Source organism: Onychostruthus taczanowskii, unplaced genomic scaffold (genome assembly GCF_017590055.1).
Source record: "Onychostruthus taczanowskii isolate IOZ18803 unplaced genomic scaffold, ASM1759005v1 scaffold1, whole genome shotgun sequence".
Classification (NCBI taxonomy): Eukaryota; Metazoa; Chordata; class Aves; order Passeriformes; family Passeridae; genus Onychostruthus; species Onychostruthus taczanowskii.
In genome coordinates, this window is record NW_024496525.1 from 14704606 (window position 1) to 14730682 (window position 26077).

General features: G+C 37.5%; 1 protein-coding gene across 6 annotated transcripts in view; it reads left to right on the forward strand.

Annotated features, from left to right (window-relative positions):
• Positions 1 to 26077, forward strand: part of AKAP6 (A-kinase anchoring protein 6) — a 210651-nt gene that overhangs the window by 52696 nt on the left and 131878 nt on the right. For 4 of the 6 annotated variants that reach the window (XM_041421063.1, XM_041421416.1, XM_041421326.1 and 1 more), the window contains 3 exons: positions 7276 to 7398; positions 22887 to 22983; positions 24261 to 24427. In XM_041421063.1, the coding sequence (XP_041276997.1) occupies positions 7276 to 7398; positions 22887 to 22983; positions 24261 to 24427 (387 nt within the window). The remainder of the gene's footprint in view (positions 1 to 7275; positions 7399 to 22886; positions 22984 to 24260; positions 24428 to 26077) is intronic. The other 2 variants (XM_041421236.1, XM_041421506.1) reach the window with 1 other exon arrangement.

The following is a 26077-nucleotide window of genomic DNA, read 5'->3' on the forward strand; positions in this document are numbered from 1 at the left end:
TAAGAAGAGAACTCCCTTTGTGTAATAAAAGGAAAGGTAGAAAGAAAAAAGGTCTGGGGTAGTGATTTAACAAGCACTCTTGTCTGGTGCTTCCACGCTGATGAGGTTTGTGGAACAAAGTAGGCCTTCTACCATCAGACTTAGCTATCATGGCAGATCATTTTAGTATGTTTGCATTTAATGGTTTGGAGTGTTGCTTTTATTCTGATTTTAATCTTATTTTAGGTCATTAGAAGGGCTTTGTACTTTTAGAAATGCAATGAGAAAAAGTGTCTTAAGTATAAGCCAGCGTACGTGTAAAATGAAAATGTAAGAGTAATAAATTGAGTGGTGTTAAAATTGCATAGCTTGAAATTACAGGTCAAAAAAATGTTGAAATAAATTTGCTACCCATGCCATGTAGGCACAATAAATCTGGGATTTTTTTCCCTCAAAATGGAAACACAAAATTCGATCTGGGATCAGTACTGTAAAACTTTTCATAATGATGCTAGTTGGGTGCAGTTGCTTCCTCTGTTTTATGGCATAATTTTGGCAATATTAATTTTGGTATATGCACTTCCTTAAGTGTGTATATCCAAATTCCTCATCTAAAGGAATCCCATATAAAAAAATCTACTAAAGCCATATAAAATGCTGCTGCTTTTAGTGTAATAACAATAAAAAAAAAGGTTGCATGTTTCTACATTCTGTTTTTTGGTAACTCTAAATGTGCTTTTGGACTAAAGCTCAAAACTACAGAACTGGGCTTTGGTTTACTTCCATTCTAAATGTGGTCCAATAAAAGCTGGAGTTGTAAAGTGATAGCTTCAGCTCAGATAGAAACTGCCTCTTTTCCTATTCCATTCAATTAATGAAAGCTGAACTTCAAAGTCTAAATGAGATCATTTGAAGTGCTAAAATTATTGAACACCAGAACTGTTTACTTTCCTATCTGACCAAAAAAAAAAAAAAAAAAAAAAAAAAAAAAAAAAAGAGAGCTTGTAATGTAAAAGTAAAATTAAACCACTGCCATGAAGTTAGGAAACTTTAAAAGTTCTAGTGCAAGAAGTGGTGATAACCTAGCTGAGAGGCATTTGTGCGTAGTTTTAAGTGACTCAATAGCCAACTCAATTTTTTCATGACTACGATAGTAAAGCTTTTCTGGGAGGTCTTAGTTGTGTGCTGCTCAGAAAATTGCAACCCAATGAAAAGATGTCGGAGCAACACTCCTGACAAGCATGAGAACATGCAAAGATATTGTCAGGAGCTGGAGCCTTTCTATAATCTCATAAGCACTTCAGTAGTTATCACTGGCTTTCTAGTTGTTATCAGAAGGTTTTAGTTAGGTCAGCTCCTTGTTATTTTGCTGGCAGCCCATAATATTTATCCTGGGCTCTATTTTGTCCTTTTAAACCATGAGCATTGGCTGTGCCACCAACTCCAGAAGCATAGTTATGACTAGCAGATACCAAAACTTATTTGATTAACTCATTTGGTGGCATTAACATCATTGCTGGGTCTGTTACTGCAAACTAGGAAGTGGAAAGAGATGGTGTGAACTTCTGAAATTCAATGGGAAAGCATAGGAGGGGACTGTGGAAGTTGGAGAAATACAGGGAGTGAGGAAATGCTGGTCCATGCCAAGAGGCAGTAGTGGGGCGCAGGCAGTGAGCAGTGAGGTGTGCTGAACATTCATCCTGATTAGGGAGGAATATCTAAACAGAATCCATCAAACAGGAGGAAGGGATGGAGTCAGGCACAAACTGCTTGGTTGCCAAAGGCTACCTACTTCTGTGTGCATTAAAAATATTCCATGCTTATGATGTACATTTGGGATAGAACACACACCCAGTCCTATTAAGTGTAACAAACTGCAGGCGAGACTTGTTCCACTTCTCTAGGCATTGCCCCAGTGCTCCAGAGTTTCTCCCACTGGCGGCCCAGCAGCACAGCTGCTCTCCTGCTCTGTTATCCCACGTGCCAGACTAAACCAGGCTACCTTAACCAAGATCCTTTGTGCAGCTGTACTGGGTGTGGAGAGCCCTGCAGCAGATGGGGCATCTGTACCTTCCATATGACCTTATGTTTAACAGAACAAGGATAGGAGATACATTTCCAGGCACATCCTTCCTCAGCCCTATATCCATGCATGCCTTTGGCCTCTGAGCATGCTTTTGCATGACTCAGCAAATGAATTCTCATTCTTTTGATGCAAAAAAATCGAGTGTTCTGGTCATTGATAAGGAAGTGTCAAGATATTTTGTCAAATCCCATCAAATTTATATTTAATACTTCAGTTAATTAATTAATTCCTTAATTGTGCAGAACAATTGAATTAAGTATATTTTCATTTTATAAGATAATTAAGCAGACACACTGAGTTAAGCTTCCTTCCTCCCCCAATACTTAGAATTGTCTTTTTCATTCTTACCCATCCAGAGAAAATAGAATTAGACCACAAAAAACTCCCAGCTTTGTATGTGCTAAATTTCAAATTAAGCCATTTTTACTCTAGGTTTTTTGCAGGGGTGTGTGATCACAACTTTCTTCTTCCCCCTTGGAGAATTTGTAAAATTGTCATGAAACAAAATGGAAAGCTGAAGGTTTTAAAGGTCATTGTTTAAAAATTTCCCATGTGAGGTATGGCTTTATCATTATCTTCAAACTTTACTATAGAAGCAGCTACAAATCATCTAATAACAACCAGAAACATTTGTTTCTCTGCTAAGCAGTGTAGCCTAAGAATAATTTTATGCTGTAGGAGCTCAAGTTTTTATGTCTAGCTTGCTAGCATAGTGCAAAACTATTATATTTGCAAAACTGCAACAGCTGCTCTAAAGGCAGAGACTGGATTATATTGGTGCGTCTTTTTTTCTGTTCTGTTCCCTTCTATTCTCTCTGAGGAATTGTACAATAATTTTTAGATTCAGTGTAGCCAGCTATGAGTCTTCAACTTCCAATAAATTTTGATGGAAAATACAATGTTTTAATTTCCTGTTAATTTCTACCAAAGTACAAGCTGGGTAGATTTTACAGTATTTTCATTGTAGTTTGATGCAGTAGAGATCAGACCCTTACATAGGAAAAATCAGCATACTTTCACTGAAGTTTTTACCTGTTGAAACTTCTTCCTTTTTCCCATCTTAAAAATGATGAAGAAAAATATCTAGAGAAAGAAAAACGTAATCTCAGTTTAAAAAGGCAGAAAGGTCAGAAGTGTCTAGAAAGGGACATAAAGTGTTTTCATGAATATCTTACTAAATGAAGAGAAAAAAAAAAATCTGCTCTATTGGTTAAAGTTTGTCACCCTATGAATTTATTTCTTTCACTGAATATTCTGGACTGGGATTTAGAATTATCTATTTAGGATTGCCTATCCTTTGTTTTAATATAATTTATCTTGTAATCTGTTTTTTAAAATATCTCTGTGAGAGAGTCACAATAGATTTTGTGTTGTTAGACAATGTTTTCCACATTATTTTTTAGAACTGGTTTTGTCTTCACCTTTTATTCAAAACGTATCCTGGGGAACATTTGAGATGGTAAGGAGAGGAACTATCCCAGTGCTGTTTGTGTCCCTGCCGACGCGTACATCATTGATTGAACTCTAGTTAGCTAGGCCACCTTGATTACACAGAATTGGCTCCGTGGTGGTCAGTCTGTGGAAGGCCAGTGGCCCTTCAGTCAGGGATAAGTTATGTTTTGGGCTTTCACTCTGTTATGAGCCTTAAGGGGATTAAAGATCCGGATCTGTAGTTGTGACACGGCTAAATGGACCACCGATACCGCTCCTTCTCGAAGCGTGGGAGAGCAGGCGGCGTTTGTTGGTGCCTTTGGCTGCCCGGGCCCGCCGGGCAGGGTCCTTCGTGCCAGAGCCCGGCTACAGCCGGCGGCGAGCACCGGCCTCAGCCTCAGAGCCTGTGGGAACGAGTCAGAGGCGAGCAAGGGCCGCCCAGGGTCCGGCCGGCTCCGTGCCTCCCGAGCCCGCCCGGGGTCCGGCCGGCTCCGTGCCTCCCGAGCCCGCCCGGGGTCCGGCCGGCTCCGCGCCTCCCGAGCCCGCCCGGGGTCCGGCCGGCTCCGCGCCTCCCGAGCCCGCCCGGGGTCCGGCCGGCTCCGTGCCTCCCGAGCCGCCGGCCGCCTCGGGGATGCTTGCACGGAGCTCAGTGTCCGAGCCGGAGCCGCTCCCTCCCGGGCAGGGAGACCCGCGGGGCTGCCGGCTGGCTGATAAAGGCGACTCCTTCCTTGCCCCCGGCCTCAGGCTATTCAAATAAGTAGGATGGAATCCTGAGCACCGCTGTGAAAAAGAAAACCCGCGGGCATTGTTTTGATCACTAATTCAGGGCGAATGAAGTGGGACCTGCATTGCTGAGATTTAATCTCACGTACGATTTGCGATACACATAATTTTCTATTTCTCACGCTCTCTAGCAGCTGAAACCGGACCGTCTGTAATTTGTGCCCCAGTATGCGCAGAGGGGTGTCGCTTCGGTGCTATGCCGTCGCCCGTGTCCCCGCCGTGCTGTCCCGGCGCCGGGAGGTGGCGCTGTGGGCCCAGGCAGGGAGCGCGGGCGGGCGCGCGGCGCTCCCTCAGCCGGCGGCCCGCGCCGCCCATCCCGCCCTGCCCTTCCCGCGGCCCGCGCTCCGCCGCGCTCGGCTGCTACAGATGTGCGCTTGTGAATGGTTTCAATAAAATTTTATAGCCGTCGTTTGAAAAATGGTAGGATTATTGTGATTTGTGCAGCCTGGCAGAAGAGAGCCCGCCGGGGCTGGCCGCGGCCGCTGCTCCCCCTGCCGCGGGCTCCCCTCGGGCGCAGTGTCCCCCGCCGCGGTCCCAACGTGTCAGGTGGCACTGGCGTTTCCAGTTTTTTCTTTTTCTTTTTCTTTTTCTTTTTCTTTTTCTTTTTCTTTTTCTTTTTCTTTTTCTTTTTCTTTTTCTTTTTCTTTTTCTTTCTCTTTCTCTTTTCCTTTTTTTCTTTCTTTTCTCAGATAACGTGCCTCATCGTGGCTCTGTAAGAGACTGTCTCTATTTTTTTTGTCCCCGGCTCGAGACGAGGCCCCCGGCATTCCCCGCTCGCGCTGGGGCCCGCAGCCCTCCTGGCCTGGGCGGTGAGGGGACACACGAGCTGGATGTTTGCGAGTGTCAGCACCAGTGCGAAGTAGCAGACATTGCAACGCAGGCAGCTTTTGTGAGAGGACAGAACTAACTCCGTGGCTAATAGTTGCTTTTTGTACTGCTGCAAGCCTTCAGTGTTTCCAAGCACCCTTTTGAAGGCATACAGACATTGAGTACTGCCGGCAGATGTTATACATGTCTGTCTCCGTAAAATACGTGACGCATGTACAAGAGAGAGCCTTTTTCTTTTTTTTTTTTCTTTTTGCTTACCATATCACCTTGTCTCCCAAGGACAGCACATTGCTAAAATGCAGGCAGAGATTTATTGGAGGGACAAGAAGGATTTTACTCCTCCTGCTCTTCTCCTTCTCAGCTCACGTCTCCCACTCCTCTGTCAGTCTGGCATCTCATGTTCTACTGTGGGCTGGAAGAAAGTAAGCAATGGAGCAAGGAGAACATCTTGCCCCTGCCCCTGTCCGTAGACTGACATGGGGGAACATCGCCCCTGTGGTATATGATAGCCTGCTGTTGGAAGACAGCAGATGTAGTTGCCTTCATTACTTGCCCCAGAATAGAGGCACGTTGTTTCAGTCACCATAGCCACTGGGTTGCTTTCTCTGTCTTTCTTCTCTCTTTCTGGAATGTGCTGGAAAATAGCCTACAATGAAACCTGCACAATACCAGTTTTCTCCATTATAATGGTTTGATATACAGTGGATTCCACAAATAGAGACATCAATAGTTTCCGTATCCTGAGGTCTTGTGGGGAGGCACATAAAAAAATTACTGTCCTCAGAGTGCTCAAGTGGGTGCTGTCATGCCTGCAGTATACACTGCAGCTTCCTGCCAGACTCTAGCTTTGGTTTAGAAGCACTGCTGCTTCACCTGGGAGACAAGAGTTGGTTGCTGGACCCTGATTCTTGTCAGTGCTGGACCAAAATGGCTCTTCTGCTTTGAATTTTGAAGGAAGTGTGGTTCTGCTTGGTCTGGGTTATTACCATTGCCCCTTTAAATAACACAGCTGTGCACCTACTGTTCAGACTCCTTTTTCTGTCTTGTTTAGAATTCCAGTTTCATGTGCAACTTTGGAGAAGAGGATTTGGGCTCTTGAGACACTCAGGAATGTTTAAAAGTTCTGTGTTTAGTTTGCTTTTAGCTATCTGAATGGACTAATAATTAGCAGAAATAATTTAATAGAGGAGTGAGACTGAGGTACTGAGTGTATATACTGAGTTGTTATCCAACTGGAAATTAAAATTCCCACTATGCTGGAAATTCATAGCTAATGACTAATAATATAACCAGTATTAGACCTAACTTAATCTAGTCTTACAACACTTGTAATAGATGCACATTCCTCTTCACAGTTAATTTTCAGGGTGCTTATAAACATCACGGTCAGTTTATTCCATTTACTCTCTTGCTTTGTGGTGGATAAGACTTCGGTAAAATTATCTGTACTCAGTATGTGCTGATAGAATCATCCAATCATGTAAATTCAGGGGCACTATTTTTAATCAGACAATATAATTGGTACTAATCTTGAAATAAATGGTGCTCCTGAGAAGCAGGAGCTCCTGTCTTCTCCGGAGCACCATCTGTGTGGCTCAAATGCAATCAGCAATATTTATATTAAATGCTGTATATTCTGCCTCATCTACTGTTTGATTTCCTCTCTCTGAGTCTCATGCTATGAACCAAAACAGGAATCACAACACCCAAGTTCTGACAAGTAATTTCTTCCCTCAGTCTGCTGTGTATACCTTGTTAATATAGCTTTGTTCAGTCCTTTTGTCAACATTCAGTGCTCATAGTAACCCAGTCTGCTCAGTGCAAGGTCTTAAGCTCAATTTTCATTATAATTTCTATGAAGCTTTTTATGTATATCCCTCATATTCTCTAAAACTTTGCTATTTTCTCTATTTCATCACAGTCATATGGATCCCACATTATCTTGTCCTAAAATATCACATTGGATTATTCCCAGAAACACTGTTCTGCTGCTCAGTTACCAGAAGACCACTCTCTAATTGCTTTGTTTGTTTGTTTGTTTGTTTCAGGTTGTAAGAGGTAAAATTTTACTCTTTTGACTAAAAAAATACAATAAAATTGAGCATACATTTTTCACATTGCCATTTTATTAACAAATGCTTGTTCTTTCTTTTTTCTTACATGGTAAGGGGTTTGTAAGCAAGCTGGATGAATTCATTCACTGGCTAAATGAAGCCATGGAAACAACAGAGAACTGGACTCCTCCTAAAGCAGAGACAGACAGCCTGAAACTGTACCTGGAGACACACTTGGTAGGACAAGATATACTATGATTGCTGTCAGTAATTGAAGTGTTCTGCTGTGCTTTTTATTTGATTATTGATTTTTAATTACTAGTGTGCATCTATATTTTAATGTAAGATTTGCAGCGTTGCAAATCTTTATTTTAATGAAAATGCCAACAAATTATTTTAATGAGGATACCAACAAATTATTTTCTGTACTTGAAATATGTACTGATAACTTTGTAAAAATTAAACTACTGTAGCTTGTAAAAAGAAAAAAAAAGTACAGAAAATTAAACTAAGAAATTTCCTCTCTTTCTGCCAAAATCTTAGGTTCTTACCAGTATGAAATGGAAGAAAATGTGGTGATAGCACTACTCTGAGCCAATGACCTAGACACCCCAGTTATATGAAACAGTGTATTAGCTGAGCCCACATCAGATCATAAACCCCCAAAGCTCAGTCTCATTTCCAGTCTCTGATAATGTTATGGTAGAAAATTATTTGACAGTCCCAGAAAGTCACGTGATCTGTTACAGGAAAAAATGTCATCTTAATCCCTACTGTAATACTGGAGTGACCATTATTAAATTAATTCAGTATACATCAACTACACATACTGTTAAAACCAAACTAAAAACTGTCTTTGGGATTTCAGCTATACAGAAAGCTCTCGTGTCTGTTGCTCTTAAACATTTCTGTTGCAGTAGTGCCTATGGGCAGTTACTGGGGTAAATGCCCATTGTTGTAGTCTATCAAATGCAGTATGAAGACACTTCATTTTTCCTCATGTTGCAGATTTTTTTTTTGTGGCAGAGTTCAGATTTTTGCCTTGCCTTCTGCACACACTCAGTCCCATGATTCCCACTGTGTTTACAGGTGCTCTGAAGGCGCAGAGCACATCGTGAAGTGAGACCTCAGAAAAGGCATTGGTCACTTCAATTTGTTTTCTTTGTACTCTGCAACATGAAATTTCCGATGAGAAGCTTTTACAAGTAGAATCACAATTTCTACTCTTGACTGGATAAAAAGAAACGTATTCCCGGTAACAGGGCAATCACCAGGCTGAGTAACTCTCACAGTCGGGTTCTTTTCCCCTTTCTTCCATGGGGAGGAGCACAGTAGCTCATTTGCAGACAAATTACTTCCAACTTTGCCATGTGGCTCTTGAGGAGGTGGGGCCAAACCCATCTCTATCAGACTGGAATGTGGAACAGCAGCTCAGAGGCAACTCCAGACTCATTGTTAGAGGTAGTCTGAATAAATGAGTATGTGGGCACCTGCACTTTCCCCTGTCAGTAGTTAGGCTCCTAGCTGCCCTCTGTGTATCTGGGCTAAGAAAATCCTCATATGCTTTCAAGATCTTTATGTTATGAAGAAAGGTGGGGATTTTTTTACTTCACTGCAGAAGTAAAATATCGAAAGAATGGTTCAGTTTCTATTTTATATTTGATAATATTATAATTATTTTATGGCATCTATATCCAGTGAAAAACTCACTGCATAACCTGAAAAACCATAACTGAGTTTTGTGTCTTGGATTTCAGAAAATGTGTGCTATCATAGCAGTTTTTACACAACAGAAAATGCAGAGCATTTTGTAGCATAGAAGGTAGTTATTTGTATTAACTAGATTGTCAGCTTTTCAGTGGCTTTTATCTGTCAGACATCCTAATCTGTGTTTAAACAGAAGTATATGAACTTCAATTTGTGTTAAGCTCACTGTTGAAATTTCCCTTAGCTGAGCATTGTAAGGCCATGGTGTGAGGGACTTACACGTCTCATTTTCTTCTTTTACCAGTCAGGTTATCCATGTCAGACTTGCCTAAGATATGCTAAAGTAAAGGATTTGGAACTTAGGTTCCAGACTTATGGGTTTATAATACAGACACTGGTAGTAAACTAGATGAGAAAACAAAGAAAATGTCTTGGTTGTTTCCTATGTAGTGTACACGTAGCATATCTCATAACTGATTCCTCACTGATGCAGGTTTTCTCATCCTGGAATGGGTGAAAACTCGATATAGTTGATTTTATTGTTAGGGACATATCTTTAGCCTTTGGCACAAGTTAGCAATTACATGAACTGTGGTACTATTTTCTTTGAAATACATTTGTTGTGCTGACAAAATTAGTGCCATAAAGGGAGAATATTTTTCAGTTATGAATGAAATCTCTTCTGTCAGAATTTAAGAAAAGAAAATAACAGGACAAGAAAACACAAAAAATGTACTTGTTCCCTTTGTCATTGGTTGGGAAAAGTTCTGCAGAGGTGACAAGGAGAAGGTTGTGAACATCTCCCAAATTTTCCAGTGTGTAAAACTGTAGGCTGTCACTTTAGGATTTTAATGTAAACTGTTGAAAAAGATTTGAATTTTAAAATCTGTCCCCACTCAGTCTTGCTTTTCTTCATCTTTGACATTTCAAGAAATGGTGAGGCACAGACACATAAATAGAGTGTGTTTAAAACAAAAGGCATTGTAAGAAACCTACAGCATCAGCTTTTGAAAATCTTTGCATAAAGTAATGCTCACGTGAGGAGTCAAATCTCTTGAACAGGATGGCAATTCAAGTCTCTATTACAAGTGTCTTAGCATGACATCAGCTTAAATTGGTACAATTTCCCAGACAGTTGTTCTTGTTAATTCTTATACCTGGCCTGGCAATACTGTCCACAAGATGTTAATCAACACTTTGAAGCAGATGAATAGTGTTTGTCTGTTGCTCTTGGCTCAGGAAGAGTTGCCTGCAGCGGCTTCTCTGTAAGTGTCTGAAGTCCTGCCTGGACAGCTCCTGAAACAGTGAAGCACACTGTGATGATGGTGGAAGGCAGCTTCTCCTCAATTTGGTCATTTTCCAATTATCTCATCTGCACAGAGACTAGATGGGGAGTTCCTGGGCCACCAAGGGAATTCACAACTAAATGCACTGTGTGTGCACACAGGCACAGGCCAGATACCCAAATACACCACAATTATCACAATTATAACTGGTAACTGTAAGACCTATTGGAATTTCATTCTTAAAATCACAGTTACAACTTAACACTCTATAGATTTTGCCGCGATGAGAAACCATACATTTTGCTAAGGAGTATGATTTTTTTCTACAAGCGGAAAGGTATTCTACATCTTGAATGTGTGCTCTACCAGACAATCTTCAGCTTAGAGAACAGTTTTCTTGCAAATTTTAAAACCTAGCTCCCTGATGTTCTGCAGAACAAAAGTTGCTATATGCTTCATTTTAGATAACACCAAAGCACAAATCTATAAATTGAAATGCTCTCAGAGATCCCTGAAACAGTGACTGAAATTATTCTTTCAATTTTACAGGTCTTCACAACTCAGTAATGTTGGTTAAACTGATTTGGGAGCTGTGTGCTTCCCATTCATATGGAAGAGCTGACATGGAGCAGCTACCCCTTGAACATCTGGCACTCTGCAGGCAGCCACCCAAGCCAGCAGATGTCGAAAACACTAATATGTTTTCATAAAACAGGCGTGTTTTTCAGTAGAAATCTACTTTTCCACAAAGGTCTCAGTCAGTCTTACTAGAGAAAAAATGAAGCAGGTTTTAAATTTTTTGAACAATTAGGTTAAAATCAGTTCCTAATGAAAAGATAACTTCATTTACCTTACAAAAAGGAATTTCTGAAAATGGTTTCTGATTCTCTTAATCATTTGTATCTCTCCTTTTCTGTTATGCTGATTCTTGCCCATTGGCACCCTGATCAAAATCAGCTGCTAGCAGACTCTAAGCATAGACTTGGTGGTATGCAAATCAGTTTTCATTAAAAACGGTATCCTGAAGGCAGCTTATGAGCTAAACGCGTCTGTCTAGGTGGTACTGCTGTGCTTGTGAAACCAAGCAGACTTTCTAACCAGCTTAGTATTGTATTAGTATGACAAATAAGAATGTACATGTGCATGTACAAATACGCCATCTCTTGACCATTTTAGTTGGCTAAAAAACACATTTAACTTTACGTTGTTTTAGCACAGTAAAGAAGTAAGCTAGCTGCTGTGAAGAACCATGGAGGAAAAGGTTTAGACAAAAGGTACTATATATATTTGCTGAGGCCTGGAACTTCTAATTCTGTAGTTTTAACTTTTTCCTTTTGTTGTTAACACAGTACTTTGTTTTCTTGTTGCTGCACAGCTCCTACTTCTGCACTGTAGTGTGGTGTGCTTTTAGGTCATTGTACTAAGCCACTTCTGTGTCTGGAGTCATACTTAGGGCTAGGGAACACAAGCATTTTAAATGGGATCCTGCAAATGAAAAATATAATATCTTGCACTTACTTAGGTGCAACTTTTTAAATACTTATTGCATTATTAGTAGGTGTTGGCAAACAATATTTCTTCAGTAGAGATAAAACTAATTAAGGTATCTTCTTCTTAGAAATTTGGAATTAGTAGTCAAGCATTTTTATTCATTTTTGTCCAGTAAGAGGTTTCTTGGATTTTTTAGGCAAAAATATTTGTTCTGTTTAGTTGAAACTAGAATAGCAAATATAGTTCTGTAAAAACCACAAGTGGTGAGGATTGCATGTAGTTATTGCGGTACAAAATGTGGTTTGGATATGCTAACTGATAATATGCATTAACAGTAATTTCTTAGTTTTCTTTTCAGATCCCTGTTAGTAATATTTACTCCAATTTAGTCACAAGCTTTGTGCCACATTAAAATCCTTTTTAGCCCAGAATCAGTTCATTATATTAACCTTCTCAGTCACCATATTTCCGTTACTTCTTAGAGTCTTAAAAATATCATAGTGCAAGTGTCATTAGTATTTCAAAGGAAATTAGACAAGTTGATTCACACTAGCATTTCCTTTCCTTCTATACATGTTAAGATGTCATCTCCATTCAGAACCAAATTCTTCTTAAGATACAGGGGGCTTGAGTTTTATTATCCAAAGAGAAATGAAATAAGAATTTTTCTGCCTCCGTTATAAATGTTTCTGGCCACATCATAGCTCAGCAATTTCTGAGCTGAAAACAGCAAATGCCTTCATACAGAAAATAGATTGTATTTTCACATTTAAGAAATTGTGTTGGTGAAGTAATGATGCCTCAGTGATATTTCATGATACCTGATTGTCTGTTTGTAACAAGACTGCTATGCCTGAAAAAAAGATCATTCTCATCTCCCTGGAAAATCTCATTTTCTGAAAAATGTCGGTTTAGAGGAGTATTAAATATCTATTCTTATTGAAAATAAGGTTAAATACACATGCCTTGGGCTAATCTACCAACTGTCTTCGTAGTCGCAGTGGTAATGGTAATTTTATTAAAGGTATTAAAGCCTCTGGAATTGCTAAGTTATGTATTGTACTTTTCTTATATGGGAATTTCCAATGTGCATGGCAGCTAATTTAGATAATTTCCTCAAAATATAGAATACTTTCTTCAGGATGATGGCACTAAAGAGTGAGCACCATGAGTGATCTAATATTTTATTTCTCTAAGCATTTGGATTTGAATTTGTTTAGCCTACTGTTAGGTTGAATTTTTAAATTTTTTGGTGTTTTTTATCTTGAAAGTCATTTTGAGTGTACATGGGTTCCTGAATGGGTGTCCTTTTCCATTGAAAGCAGTCTGCAGAATATGCTAATAAGAGATGTAGACTAAACTCAGCAGATTTCAGGTTAATAAAATGATTTAATCGGAAGTAAGACAGTGAACTTAAACAAACAGAATACAAGTATATTGTCAGTTGTGACTATTATTCAGCTTTCAAAATCTGTAAACCCAATAACCTGTATGTAAACTTTTCTGTTTCTTGAGTTAAAGTGTAGGAAATGTTACTGTCATTCCAATACATTTGGCTCTACCTGTATTTATAGTCTGAACCTAGAGAATGTAAGTTGCAGGCCGTGGGAAAAATAGAGATTTCTGAACTGTTTGGACTGTTCTTCAAATTTAAGGAACATTTTTGGTGACTAAGGAAGGGTAAAACCAAGTATATAAGAAAGAAAATCCAGGTATATTAGCCTTCTAATAACAGCACTACTGTCCTGACCAATACAAAAATACTGTGCTTGATCTAAAGACGATTCCCATAAGGTCATGCAATGAGGAAAAGATGACACAAATATTTTCTTTGTAAGGAGAAAGAGTGGGCCATGGTTATGGTGGTAGGAGCACAGAAGTAGATCTATTATGATTTGGGTCAGTTATTACTCTATATGTTTTTAATGAAGGAAGAGAATGTTCATTTACTGTCTTCCTGTACACATAGTCCCACTCCAGAGGTTTGTTTTGTGCAAGCTTGTAGAATAAGAAATAGTTTCTTTGTAATTTTCTTAGAGACTTCATACTCTAATGAGTAGTACTTTTTTTCTATCCTGTCTTTCAAATTTGTAGCTACTTGCCCCTGTGTAGATATTTTGTGCAGCTGCAAATTAAAAGAATGTTGCATTTACTTTTGTTTTGGATTGGTTCAAACCTTCCCAGGACAGTCTTTGCTGCCCCCCAAGATTTACACAGTTTTGCATACTAAGGGGATAGGGCCCCATAATAAAATGTAGCTCTGCTGGGCCTGCCTGTAACATATTGGTTGTTAACTATCTTCATGGAGAACTGTACCAGCTTTTCTAGTTTTGAGAGCCACAGTCATCTCTGGACTGAGGAAGTATTAAACCAGAGGCAGAGCACGTTAGGATATCATCCTAAAACAGCTTTGTTTCTTCTACTGAAGGAAAAGGGAAATTGAGAAATCTGATCTCTCACTTGTGAGGATTTTGAAATCTTGTATTCTACATGTGTGAAAGTGTAGTGTACGATCTGTGCCTCAAGAACAAATGTATTGCTCTCTTGTTTTAGTTTTTTTAATGCATGATTTTTGAGGTTTAAAAAGTTAGAATTCAGATTTTGGGAATCTTTTAATTCATTTGCACTTGTTGGTAATTCTGAGCAAGGCGGGGTAATTTGATTTTGCGGTCTTGCAAATGTTCGCTCCATCTCAATTCTTACTACCCAAAACTGTAGAACTTTTAGGTCCTGAGGTATCCCAAAAAGGAGATACTGTAAGTCTGAGTGGTGAAAGGGATTCCACTGGGTCTGTTGTGTGTTTGGGCTGCAGAAGACATTATTTGCATACAGGGAATTCAGTGACTATAATAATACAATGAAATCAAATCACCATTATAAAATACTAGGCACTAACCTAATAAGAAAATTTTAGTGAAAAGTATTTCATGTAAGTTGTGACTTAGAAGCTTTGGAGCTTTGTGTATGACAACGTGGTCATGCTCTTTACACAAATTTATAATAGTAACTTTTGAAACACCTTTAACAATCATTTGAAATTAATGTTTGTTTTACAAATAAATTGCATCATGTAGGAATTCTTTTAATTTTAATTTTTTTGCCTACTAAAATGCATGCTATTGCCTGAACTTTTAATATTGTTATGCTGGTATTATCAATATAGAAATAGTGAGTAATTTGTTTTTGGAAATGAAATGAAATTTCTTTTATAAAATTTGGAGATTGTAAATCATTAAAAAATATAATGCCAGCATCTCAAAGGGCAAACAAGCACACTTTCAGCAACATTTAAATATCTGCCAAAAACTATTGACCACACCTATGGTTCTGTGCTATGTTACTCAGAGACATAATATCATTCACATTTTAAGTACTCAGAGTAGCACAATTGCTGTCTGTGTTTTGGGGTTTGCAATGCCAAAGCATTCAGGAGAAATACAGAAAATCCAGGAAATGAATGGAGGCTTTGATTGGTAAATATTTTTTATTTGCATCTCCTATGATACTTCTTTTCTCTTTCTCAATTCTACAAATGAATTGGGTTAATAAGCTGGGTTCTTAATTTATTTGCTATATTTTGCTAAGACACAATTTTAGTTCACCTTCAAATTGCATGGAAACTTTTGTCTGTACATATATAAAACAAATTACATCTCCCTCATATTCCCCTGAAACTAAAATCTTTAAAGAACTGTTTTAAAACCACATAGCATTATTTAATGCCAGAGAGTTAATTTTGGTCTGATAGTAAGTAAATTTAAATCAGATTTAAATAATATACAAGTGTAAGTTATTTTGCTCTTGGTAACTCCATATTTGCCAAGGCTGCAATGCCCCATGAATTCATCTTTGGTTTCAAAAGCTGTTGTCTCTTGGTTTCTTTTTCTGCATGTGGTAGGGCAATATGACTTGGACATATTTTGATTAAATAGTTTTTGGGCATGGTGTGTCTCTGGGTGGAAGAGGTGTACCTAGAAATGTGTAAGATAAGACAGAACAACAAGTCAGAAAACTGTGTTTACTGCATAATATTTTCTGAGTATCTCAAGAAGGCAAGAAATGATTAAGGGCAATTGTATACAGTGGGCTGCATGTGCAATTCACCATGATTATGGCAACTTAGCAATTGTTTCACTGTATAGCAATTCTACCCATGCCATTTCCTGCCTGTGTTCTTCCCTCGTTGTCTCTTGATAATAGACAAATGGAGATTCAGTTTAGGAAGCCTCATGTGAACTTTTTTTTTTGCCAGTGAAATATGTTTGGACAGACACAATCAAAGAGAAATTTATGTAGTGAAGCACAGAAAAAATAAATTAGAGCTATCAGCAGAGGAATTTATGTGGATTTGAAATTAAAAATATCCACAAAAATAGCCTCTATATCTTCTAAATCTGCAAAATAGGCATCCTGGAGAGTAGGGCTAACTATCCTTTTTCTCAATATCTAAAATTATGCATTCAAAACTTGGCTAAATTACCTAAAAGGTGGCAAACACAATGAGGAGTGAGAAACAGAAACTGAGAAACCTAAAGCATTTAATGTGAGGAAGGGGCTGGGTTATTCATGTTTAAGATGTAGCAAAGGGAAAAACCCCACTGATTTTTTAATACCAATTTGGCAGAAGCTGTGACAGAGAAGAAAGGGGTGAGGTGATTTTACAGAAGTATGAATTACTATGGGGCTGTTGGACTAGACACAAATTCTGTGGCCATGTGACAGAGCTAGGTTACTGCTCTGTCAGTGCATTTGCAGCCCTTACTCCCACATTTTTATCCAGTCTAGATGTAGTGGTCCCAAGGGATCTGGGCTTTCACTGTTTCCCTTAGGAGGTTATTATACAATGTCATAGATCTGACTTTCGTGGGAAATTTCATATTTGTCTTAAATTTTCTCCTTCTTAATTTAACTCCATTAGTCCCACCTACTATACCTTCTCATACTGTACTAACTCTTTTTTTCTGCTTGATGTTCAGGTTCATGAAAATAAAATAGACAAAACCAGACAGGACCTTTCTTTTAATCAACACTTAGTCTTGTTTATTTCTTATTATTTGTTCCACCATTTCCACTTTTAAAGAAATTTTCCTTGTTCACTAAATACCCAACAGTTTGTCTCCTTGTAAATGCTGTTGATTCCTCCCAGACAAAAGTACCTTCAGATCAAGTGAAAGATGGAGAAGGCATATGAATCATCAGAAGGTAAAATCTTTCCCAGGGTTGCTATAGTTAGCTCATTACTAAGCATTTTGATCCCAGAATTTTCAGTTAATATTATGTTTAGATGAATGATAAATTTACAGAGAGAAATTATCTGAGCAGTCAAACCATTTTACATCTGATCTCCATTTACAGTAGCACAATGTCCATATCACATGATGATTATGGGATTTCAGTAGTGAGGTTCCCAGTTTTATGTAAATTTTAAAGGCATTTAAGATTATAATCAGGTATTGTGAATCAACATAAAAAGTGAAATAGTTATTTTGTCTGTTTTTATCTGCCTACAGAGGCCAGTGGAACGAATTGCCCTCAGAGTAAGAAAAAAAAAATAAGCTTTTAAAGTCTTCTCATTGTTGCAGAGGATAGAGGACCAAATCTGATTTCCACTAACTATTCACTCTTAAAAAATATCTAACAGTTTCCATTGGTTACAGAAGAAAATGTCTGGTTCATGTAAGCCAAATGATGGTCATGTTGTGTTAGGCATTACAGATTTAGCATTTGGTGATAATTTGACCCTTGGTCATCATTGCTATAGGGAGGGCACGTTCTTAGTTTCAGAAAGAGAAGAAAAAACACATAGTGGGTGCTGCTGCTTCAGAGGCGGGTTCATCACGCTCTCCCTAAAAAGCAAAGGTAAAATCCTTGCAATTGTTAAGACTCAACCCTGCCTATGGAGCTGCATAAAGCATTTCCATAGTGCTTGTGTTCCTTTCAGCAGGTGGAGTGTCAGTCAGATGAAAATTCAGCTTAAAAGAAAAGAAGGAAGTTAAAACTGCTTTGTAAACACCTAGGTTTTATGGAAAGAATGAACAAAGGAGACATTGACTGAAACCATTTCACATGTAATATTTAGTTCCCAGGAAAACATATCCTAGTGGTGCTTATTTAATACTAAGTAAGCTTAATTTAAAAAGTGAGGCTTTACTAGAAGCTAAATGTATAACCATTTCCATGTTAATATAAGGATAACTTACACAATAGTTCTTTTTTTGATTTACTGAGTGTCACTGGTAGGTAGTATTCAGGAATCTGAAAATACCACTAGGTTATTACATGGCTTATTAGGTTATTAACTCAAGTTATTAACTTAAATTATTAACACAAATTCTTAAATAATAGGCACTGTCCAAACAGAGACTTTCTGTGTCATCAAAAATGCTGAAGGAAAAAAAAAAGAAGAAGAAAATAGACAGCTGCCACTCCATGACCAAAAATTGAGTTCAGAACTTGATATATTGGTATTTTGTCATAGCAAATTATTGGAAGGTAACTGTGCCAGGAGAAGTAGACTTGCAAAAGTAGTTGTGTATTGAGCATATAAAAATAATTTTTCAGGAATTGTTTCAAATCATATCCCTTTAAGACAAATGGACATTCCATATCTTTTCTACCAGCAACTGTTTCCATTACTCTGAATTTCACAATTGAATTATATCTGTCACAGTGGGTGTTATAATTAAAAGTGCTATATTCTTAGCCAAATTATGTGTGCAAATATACCTAAATATACAAGTCCATATTTCAGTAGTGTAGATTTCTCAAAAACACTATTAGGAAATTTTAAATTAATCTTCCTTTTCCAAATTCTGAAACCATAGAATCCAAGGCAGATAATTTTTAATTGTCTGTACTATTGCTCTGAAAAATAAACACTTTAGAAACAGTAATATTATTCATAAAGGTATTTAAAAATGTAAAAAATTAACCTCAAGAAAATTCTCCTTCAGGGGTACCCCAGTCCACCACACATTCTGATAGTATACTGAACTGACAAAATTAAGATATTTCTTTTAATACATTGTCTTAATCTGACAATAGATGTAAACTGCTGTGTCATCCAAACTAACCTATATTTATGCATACATTGTAGGTTCACATGATACCTAATTGCTGATTTGTGTTTCAGAGACAGTAGACTAGAAACAATCAACTGATACCTTATGACTTGAAAAAAAATCATGGTTATAGTAAGTCTCTGTGCCTCTCTGGAAACAAACAAACAAAAAAATTCTAATTATCTGTCCTTAGTGCAGATAGGAATAGGTAAAGACTCAGGTGTTTTACCAAATTATAAAGATTTTCTAAGAACAGAGGGAGAAATGTTTCATATCAGAGCAAAATATGTGTACACAGTGTAGAATACCTACACAATAGAAGCTTCCTAAATTTAAGTAGCTACAACCATCAAATAAATCCTATGAGGAACTTAAATTTCTTTTTTCACACAAGTTTTTTTATCCTCACTTGTACAGAATAGTAAGATATGAGGGAGAGATTATTATATTCTGGGAAAGTGCTCTCTTATTTTTAGTGTTTTCAGAGTCCAGCATAGATCAGGAGGTGCTGCTTTTTTAACCCATGGATGTTCTGCACTACTGTAATCTTCTGAATCAATAAGTTTCCTGAAAGTGAGGGGACACCTTCATTTTGTGAAGGCTGTGCTCCTTTGCTCCACGCCATCAACAGAAGATAGCACTGCTGGCATCTTGTATTTACCCTGTTGGTGTTTTAATTTCATTTATTATGGTTGTGTAGCTTTTCCAAAACTGCATGATTCCTACTTCACTTTTCCTTTCTTGCTAAATTAGAGCAGTTGATAGTTATATATAGGTACGTGGTGATCACAAAAAGTGAAGAGAACTTTGTAAGGAAATTTTGCTTGTTGCAGCTTGTAAACTACGTTTTTATACACTGTAGTTCTAGGGATGACATTAATGTGTTGTTTAAAAAGCTGCTGTCAGGCCAATGCACATGCATTTTCCATAATGTCTACGTGCTCATGTGTGATATTTAGACTGCTCTATAGCTGCAAATGTGCCTGGAAAAATGGCTTTGATTAATTGACTCCCCTCCTCTTCTTTTCTCTCTTCACATGCAAAGGCTCCATTCATTATCAGGAAGATCAGAGGAGGAGGGGAGCAGAGTACCTGGGTCACACGCTGTTAGAGTTACAATTTTCCAAATGCCTTAAGTAAACGGTAGGGAGCAGGAAATATCCAGGATGGGAGGGGACCTCTGTGTTTGAAGGTCTTCCTTCATTCCAAATATTTGTTCTGATTTTATCTGTAGCTGTGCAAATTTGCATTTCTCCATTGTATATACATGTAATACTTGTTACATCTTCAACTCTTGTCTTTTTCATGTGTCACATACTCAGCCCCTCAGGTATGAGAAACCTTGAGCATTGATTGAGGGCTATGTCTTCCACTGTTCCTTGTCCAATTCTTTTTCCTTAGGAAATGACTAGAAATTATATATACAAATATAATTCTAAATTAAAAATTCATACTGCACTACATCAACAACATTCGCTTCTGTTTATTTCCACTTACATGAATGGTTCTCTCCTTTTAATGTGTGCTGATTTTGGATGAGTTAGAGCTAATTTTCTTCATAGTAGGTACTATGGGGCCATGTTATAGATTTGTATTGATAATACAGGGTTGTTTCAGTTACTGCTGAGCAGTGCTTGCACAGAGCTTAGGCATTTTCTGCTCCTTGTACCACACCACCAGCAAGTCGGCTGGGGGTGCAAAAGGAGTTGGACACAGCTGTGACAGCTGACCCTAAGTGACCAAAGAGGTATTCCATACCATGTGACATTATGCTCAGTACCTAAATTCGGGGGAAGAAGGAGGAAGGGGAGATGTTTGACGTTACAGCATTTTTCTTCCCAAGTCACTGTTACGTGTGATAAAGCCCTGTTTTCCTGGGGATGTATGAACCATGGGAAGTGGTGAATGAATTTCTCATTTTGCTTTGCATGTGTGCACAGCTTTTGCTTTTCCTATAATACTGTTTGTATCTTAACCTACAAATTTTCTTGCTTTTACCCTTCTGATTATTTTCCCCATCCCGCTGAGTGGGGAGTAAGTGAGAGGCTGTGTGTTGTGCTTAGTTTCTCCTAGGGTTAAACCACAACTTACTGCCTCTCTGCTGGGAAAAGTTTATTTCTAATAAATTTCATGCATGTTCATGACATGTGTGCCACTCATAATTTATCCATAAAATAAGAATTTTGCACAAGGAGAATATTGCTAGTCAGAAACCAAAAGTTTGGTCCCATCTTTATTCATCTTATTTTGCTTCTTCAGTTTAACGTTATTACTGGTTAATAGGTGCACCTGAAAATCAAGCTGTATTGTGGTATCTGGTGCGTTATGTTAAATGAATCTTTTCTAGGACAGCAAGTGTCTTTTTTTTTTTCCTAATGAAAGAGAATACCTCATCTTTTCCAATTTTCCTATCAAACACATCCACATCATCTTGAGACACTACCACATCCAGCTGCATCTATACTCAACTTCAATTATATGAAATTACACAACCTACTCTCAGGTCCTTTAGGTTCTCTTTGCTGTGTGAGGCACACACATAGTGCATTTCCTGTGAAGTGCATGATTACAAACTATTCAGTACAAGCCTGTTTTAAGTAAACAGTAAATTAAATATTGTCAGTGCTTGTTCAGACATGCTCTTACGAAAGAAAAAGAACTTGTAGATTTGGATTCATAAAACTCTAGATTTAAGAAAGGGACAGACATAAACTAGGCATCTTTTTTCCTTTTTAACTTCTCTTGACTGGCCCAGTTGTTCAGGAGCTGGTACAAAACAATGTATTCAGATGTCCCTACAAGGAGAATTGGGCTAGTAAAAATGCTAAAGGTAGCAACATTTCTGTTTCTTGCTCTTTATTGGAATGGAAAATTCTCAATAACATTTTGTCACTGTCAGGTACAATGCTGCCTGAAAAACTGTTAAGACTGTCTGAGCAACATACCTTTTTCAAGCATGAAAAATCACAGTAGAAATACCTTATTTTATTACTGTTCTGGCAATATTTTTTTTTGCTATGCCAATCAACCTGACTGCAAGGGTTAGGAAAGAAAGAAAATGTTTGCTTCCTTAAGAATTGAGGGCTCTTGAGTATTCTGTGCTACCTATCACTCAATTTCTAGCATGGTCACTACCATTTCAAGAAGTATAAAGTTTTATAAAAACCAGAAGCTATGAATGTGCACTTGCAAAGTCTCCTTTCATCTCTGCCAGTTAACTTATTCCCAAGAGAAGGAAAAGCTCTTTTTTTCCAAGTGGTCAAATATTGTTTCCATTTATTCCATAGACATTTCAAAGAGAAGATATGTTGCCTGTATGCGTTTTAGTTCTGCACACAATTTATGATTAAATACAGCAAGTATCCTTTTCTCTGTTGTATTTTGTTTCTTTCTTACAGGCAAGTATAGTGAGAAGGTTTGGAAAATGATTAAAAGATTTATCCGAGTTATCATTTGTGTATTAAATGGCATAATATATAGTAGATCATGTTTCTGCTTCCTTTATTACTAGATCTTAATGCACTTTGTAAAAATAAAATAATAATAAAAAAAGGAATAAAATATTTTATTGACTGTTAAAACAGATTCTTTGCAGACTACTAAAAATATTAGGAAAAAAAAGGTTGAAAAATAGTTGCTTTAAAAATTAAGAAGGCAGAGATCTAAAGCAGACTGATTTGTTCTTTGAAAATGGATATGAGAGTTAACTCAGGAACACAATATTAATAGATTTGTATAAGTGCACATAAGGCCAATATATTCAATGTTGTAATTTTTTTATGGTTTCATAAATAGTGCTATCACCAACATTTCAAAGAACTCTGAAAAAAAACAGAGCTCATATGTGGTGGCATAAATTTAGTGTATTTTATAGAACTCTGTTACTCCAGATATAGCCTACGGGTTGTGACTTTTCATAAAACCTAATGAATGTCTAGATTTGTCAGCTGTTTCAACACAGATGCACTTTGCTGATCTAATGGAAACATTTTGAGCCCAGATCCAAAATATCAATAGCTTTTAGTACCACAAATTATTCTGGCTATTGGGTGAATTGGGATGTGGTTCTTGATAAAAACCAGCAAGTAATTTGTATGTGTGTTTTATGATAACTGCCTCTCCAACGTCTGATGCTGAGGCTTTTTCCCTCTCTCTCTTTTTTTTTCTTTTATTTCTGCAGAGTTTTAAGTTGAATGTAGATAGCCACTGTGCTTTGAAAGAAGCAGTGGTAGAGGAAGGACGCCAACTTCTTGAGCTTATTGTATCTCACAAATCAGGTAAATCCTTCTGAAATATTGCAAGTCTTTATGTCTCCAGACTATTAAAGAATGAAGAAGCATTGCTGTAAATTACTGCATATATTCACTTCCTTATGTATTATTAATATTTACATTATCAGATTGACCTTCAAGATTTATAAATGTTTCATATACTGCATACAATGCAGTGATACTTATAAAATGAAATACTGCCTGCAAATAGTCTGTTCATTTTATTTTGGTCTTGCTGTTCGACTGAGTTTCAATTGAAATCACATCACTGAAAACTTCACACTGACATATTCTTTGATGTAGGTGCTATGGAAATAACATTAAGATAATGAACTAGGATTTCAAATATATATATGTATTTACATACTCTGCATGAGTAATTGCATTGGTAAAGCTTTATTTTACCACTGAAACTAATTCTTACATTGATTTAAATATATTTATGAGTACTAGATTAAAATTAAAAATACCTTTTTCCTTTGGTTAGGCTTGTCTTTTTCTTCAGAGGCCCTAAATTGAGAGGAGGGAGAGAAATACTCTGATTTCCCTTTATCCCTACCACCTCCTATATTTTTAGATGTTTGCGTGACTTGTCTGCTAATGGGGTTTTAATCAGCATATACTGCTATGGAATGCCATCTTAATTTTGGCCTACTTAACATGCTTTTCATCCAGGTTAAAGTTATTCTTTGCTATACTGTTTTCTCATCATGTTATATGTGTGCCTCTATTGTTTCACAGCATCAGACATCTGTGTAACATGAAAGCTATAAGAAATTACTGACTTCTATGTATAGTTCCAAAAAGATAGAAAAGCCATAGCTAAGGAGGGTAGTGCATGTTATCACAGATGTACAAAACAGTAACATGTAAGCTACAGGAAATATTTAAAGGAGTTGGAGGTAAGGAAAATGTCTTTGGAGGATTACGAAATGTTTCAAGACAAAGACTGGATATTAGAGGGAGAGATTTCTCTGCAGTGTTCCCTACTGCAGAGAAATGACAGTTTATGTGAAATTTTTCTCTTGAAATTGTCAGCTGAAATTCAATCAAAATTTAACATGATGGCTAAAAGAAGTGTTTGTCTCTATAGCATTGTTTTGCAGGATGAACAGTAGGAAAGCTTGGATTTGAAAGAAAATCAAATCCAAGATATGAAAACACATTAAACACATCTTGTTGCATTTATTATTTTAAATGTCCTGATAATTATTTGAATAAAGGACAATATTTAAAGATGCTGTTGAGTTTACAGCTTTTATTTTTCCCCCTTCATTTTGGAGAAGGACTGAAGGACATGCTGCAGATGATTGCAAGTCAATGGAAGGAACTACAGAGGCAAATCAAACGGCAACACAGCTGGATTCTTAGGGCTCTGGATATCATCAAAGCAGAGATACTGGCTACTGATGTGTCTGCAGAGAATGAGGAAGGGACTGGGAGCCCTAAGGTAAGTGGCTTGAAGTTTGCCTTATTTCCTCTTATTTCCGTCTTCTTTTGAACTAGGCACCACTGAAGTTTGCTTTCCACCCTAAGGCTTTTCATTTCTACTGGGTAAACTTTTTTTTTTATAAACAAAATGAAATGCCTTATTCTGAAACAATAAAAAATATCTTAGAACTTTCAAGTTTTCCTGCAAGATCTGTCTTATTGTGTGTAGAGGGGCATGAGGGGGAACATAAAACATTTAGTAAACAAAACATAAAGCATCTTTAACATGAATAATCAGAATGCTTTTAAATTGTTTTGTTGCAACTATAAATCACTATAATCAGTGCAATCACTCAGCTCTGACATCCATTAGCCGCTTGGTTACAGCAAATTAACAAAGAAGAGAGAAAGTGATTCATTATCTCATTCCTGTTAATGACTATCAGATGCATTGCTTAATTAGGGGATGGCCATTGTAGAAGGAAGAAGGTCATATGCCTTTCCACAAATCTTTTCACTCCAAGTTTAAGTCGTCCATAATAGTGCTTGTGTTCAATACAAGTACTTTAAGAGTAAGTTATCGACACCTGTCATAATTTTGTGGATATTAATTATTAAATAGGGCTATAGTAGTCACCAGTTGCCAACCCTAGTATTTGTAAGAGCATTTTAAATACAGACTGTGCTTATTCAAATTGATGCAAGCAGTGTAGGGATACTGCACACAATAGAAACTTCTGGTTTAGGGTCCATGACCTTTTATCACCATCAATTGTAAGCAGAGTTGTTTCTTAAGCGAGGAACATGCAGGAGAACAATCCAGTAACTCAATATCTTGGCACACACCTGGCTGAAATGTTTAGAAAAATTCATGGCTTCTCTTCCTGGAAACAGCAGAGATGGTTGGGCTGAGTGGATTTTCTGGTTCTGATGCGAGACAATTCTTAGCATTCAGTGCTTCCAAGAGAGTAGTTTGTTGAGTGACTCTTGGCTATGATTATATGAAAAGTTCTGGTGATTTCTTACTATAATTCTACATGGCAAGAATGGTCTTAGAGATGGAGGAAGAATCAAGGAGGAAAATGAAACAAAAATATAGGAAAACACATATATGCAGGAGACCGAATGTGAACTGATATCCCTCATCACTTGCGTGATGGAAAGTGCTCCTAGGCCATACAGCTCCTCCTTTATGGAGTGGGTGGTGGAGCAACGCTTGATTTCCTAATGGGATCTGTTAAACTAAACAAGACTAGGCCAAAGCTGTTTTTAGCCTGCTGGTAATGTGATCCCATATCTCTGAACATTTTGACTCATCTAAGTCAACGTGGCCAAATGTTCAACAGCTTAATCAAAATTATCATGCAACAAGTATTCTAAAATCCAGCTGGATTTTGTGATGAAAATTGTGGAATCTCTAGCTTAGAATGATAATATTCAAATATTTGCTTGAAAAGGGAGAAATAGGGACAGGGTTTATAGTGCAGTATATTTCTCATATACGTAGGGGATATCTCCTTGCCCTGTGCTTTTTATCATAGAGGTAGAAACTGAAGAAATGGGGTTGTTTGGATGGTTGGTGGGTTTGGTATGTTGTTTGTTTGTTTGGGTTTTTTGTGTTAACAGGTAAATTTAAAAAAAGTGCACCAAAAAAAGAGATCAAACTAAA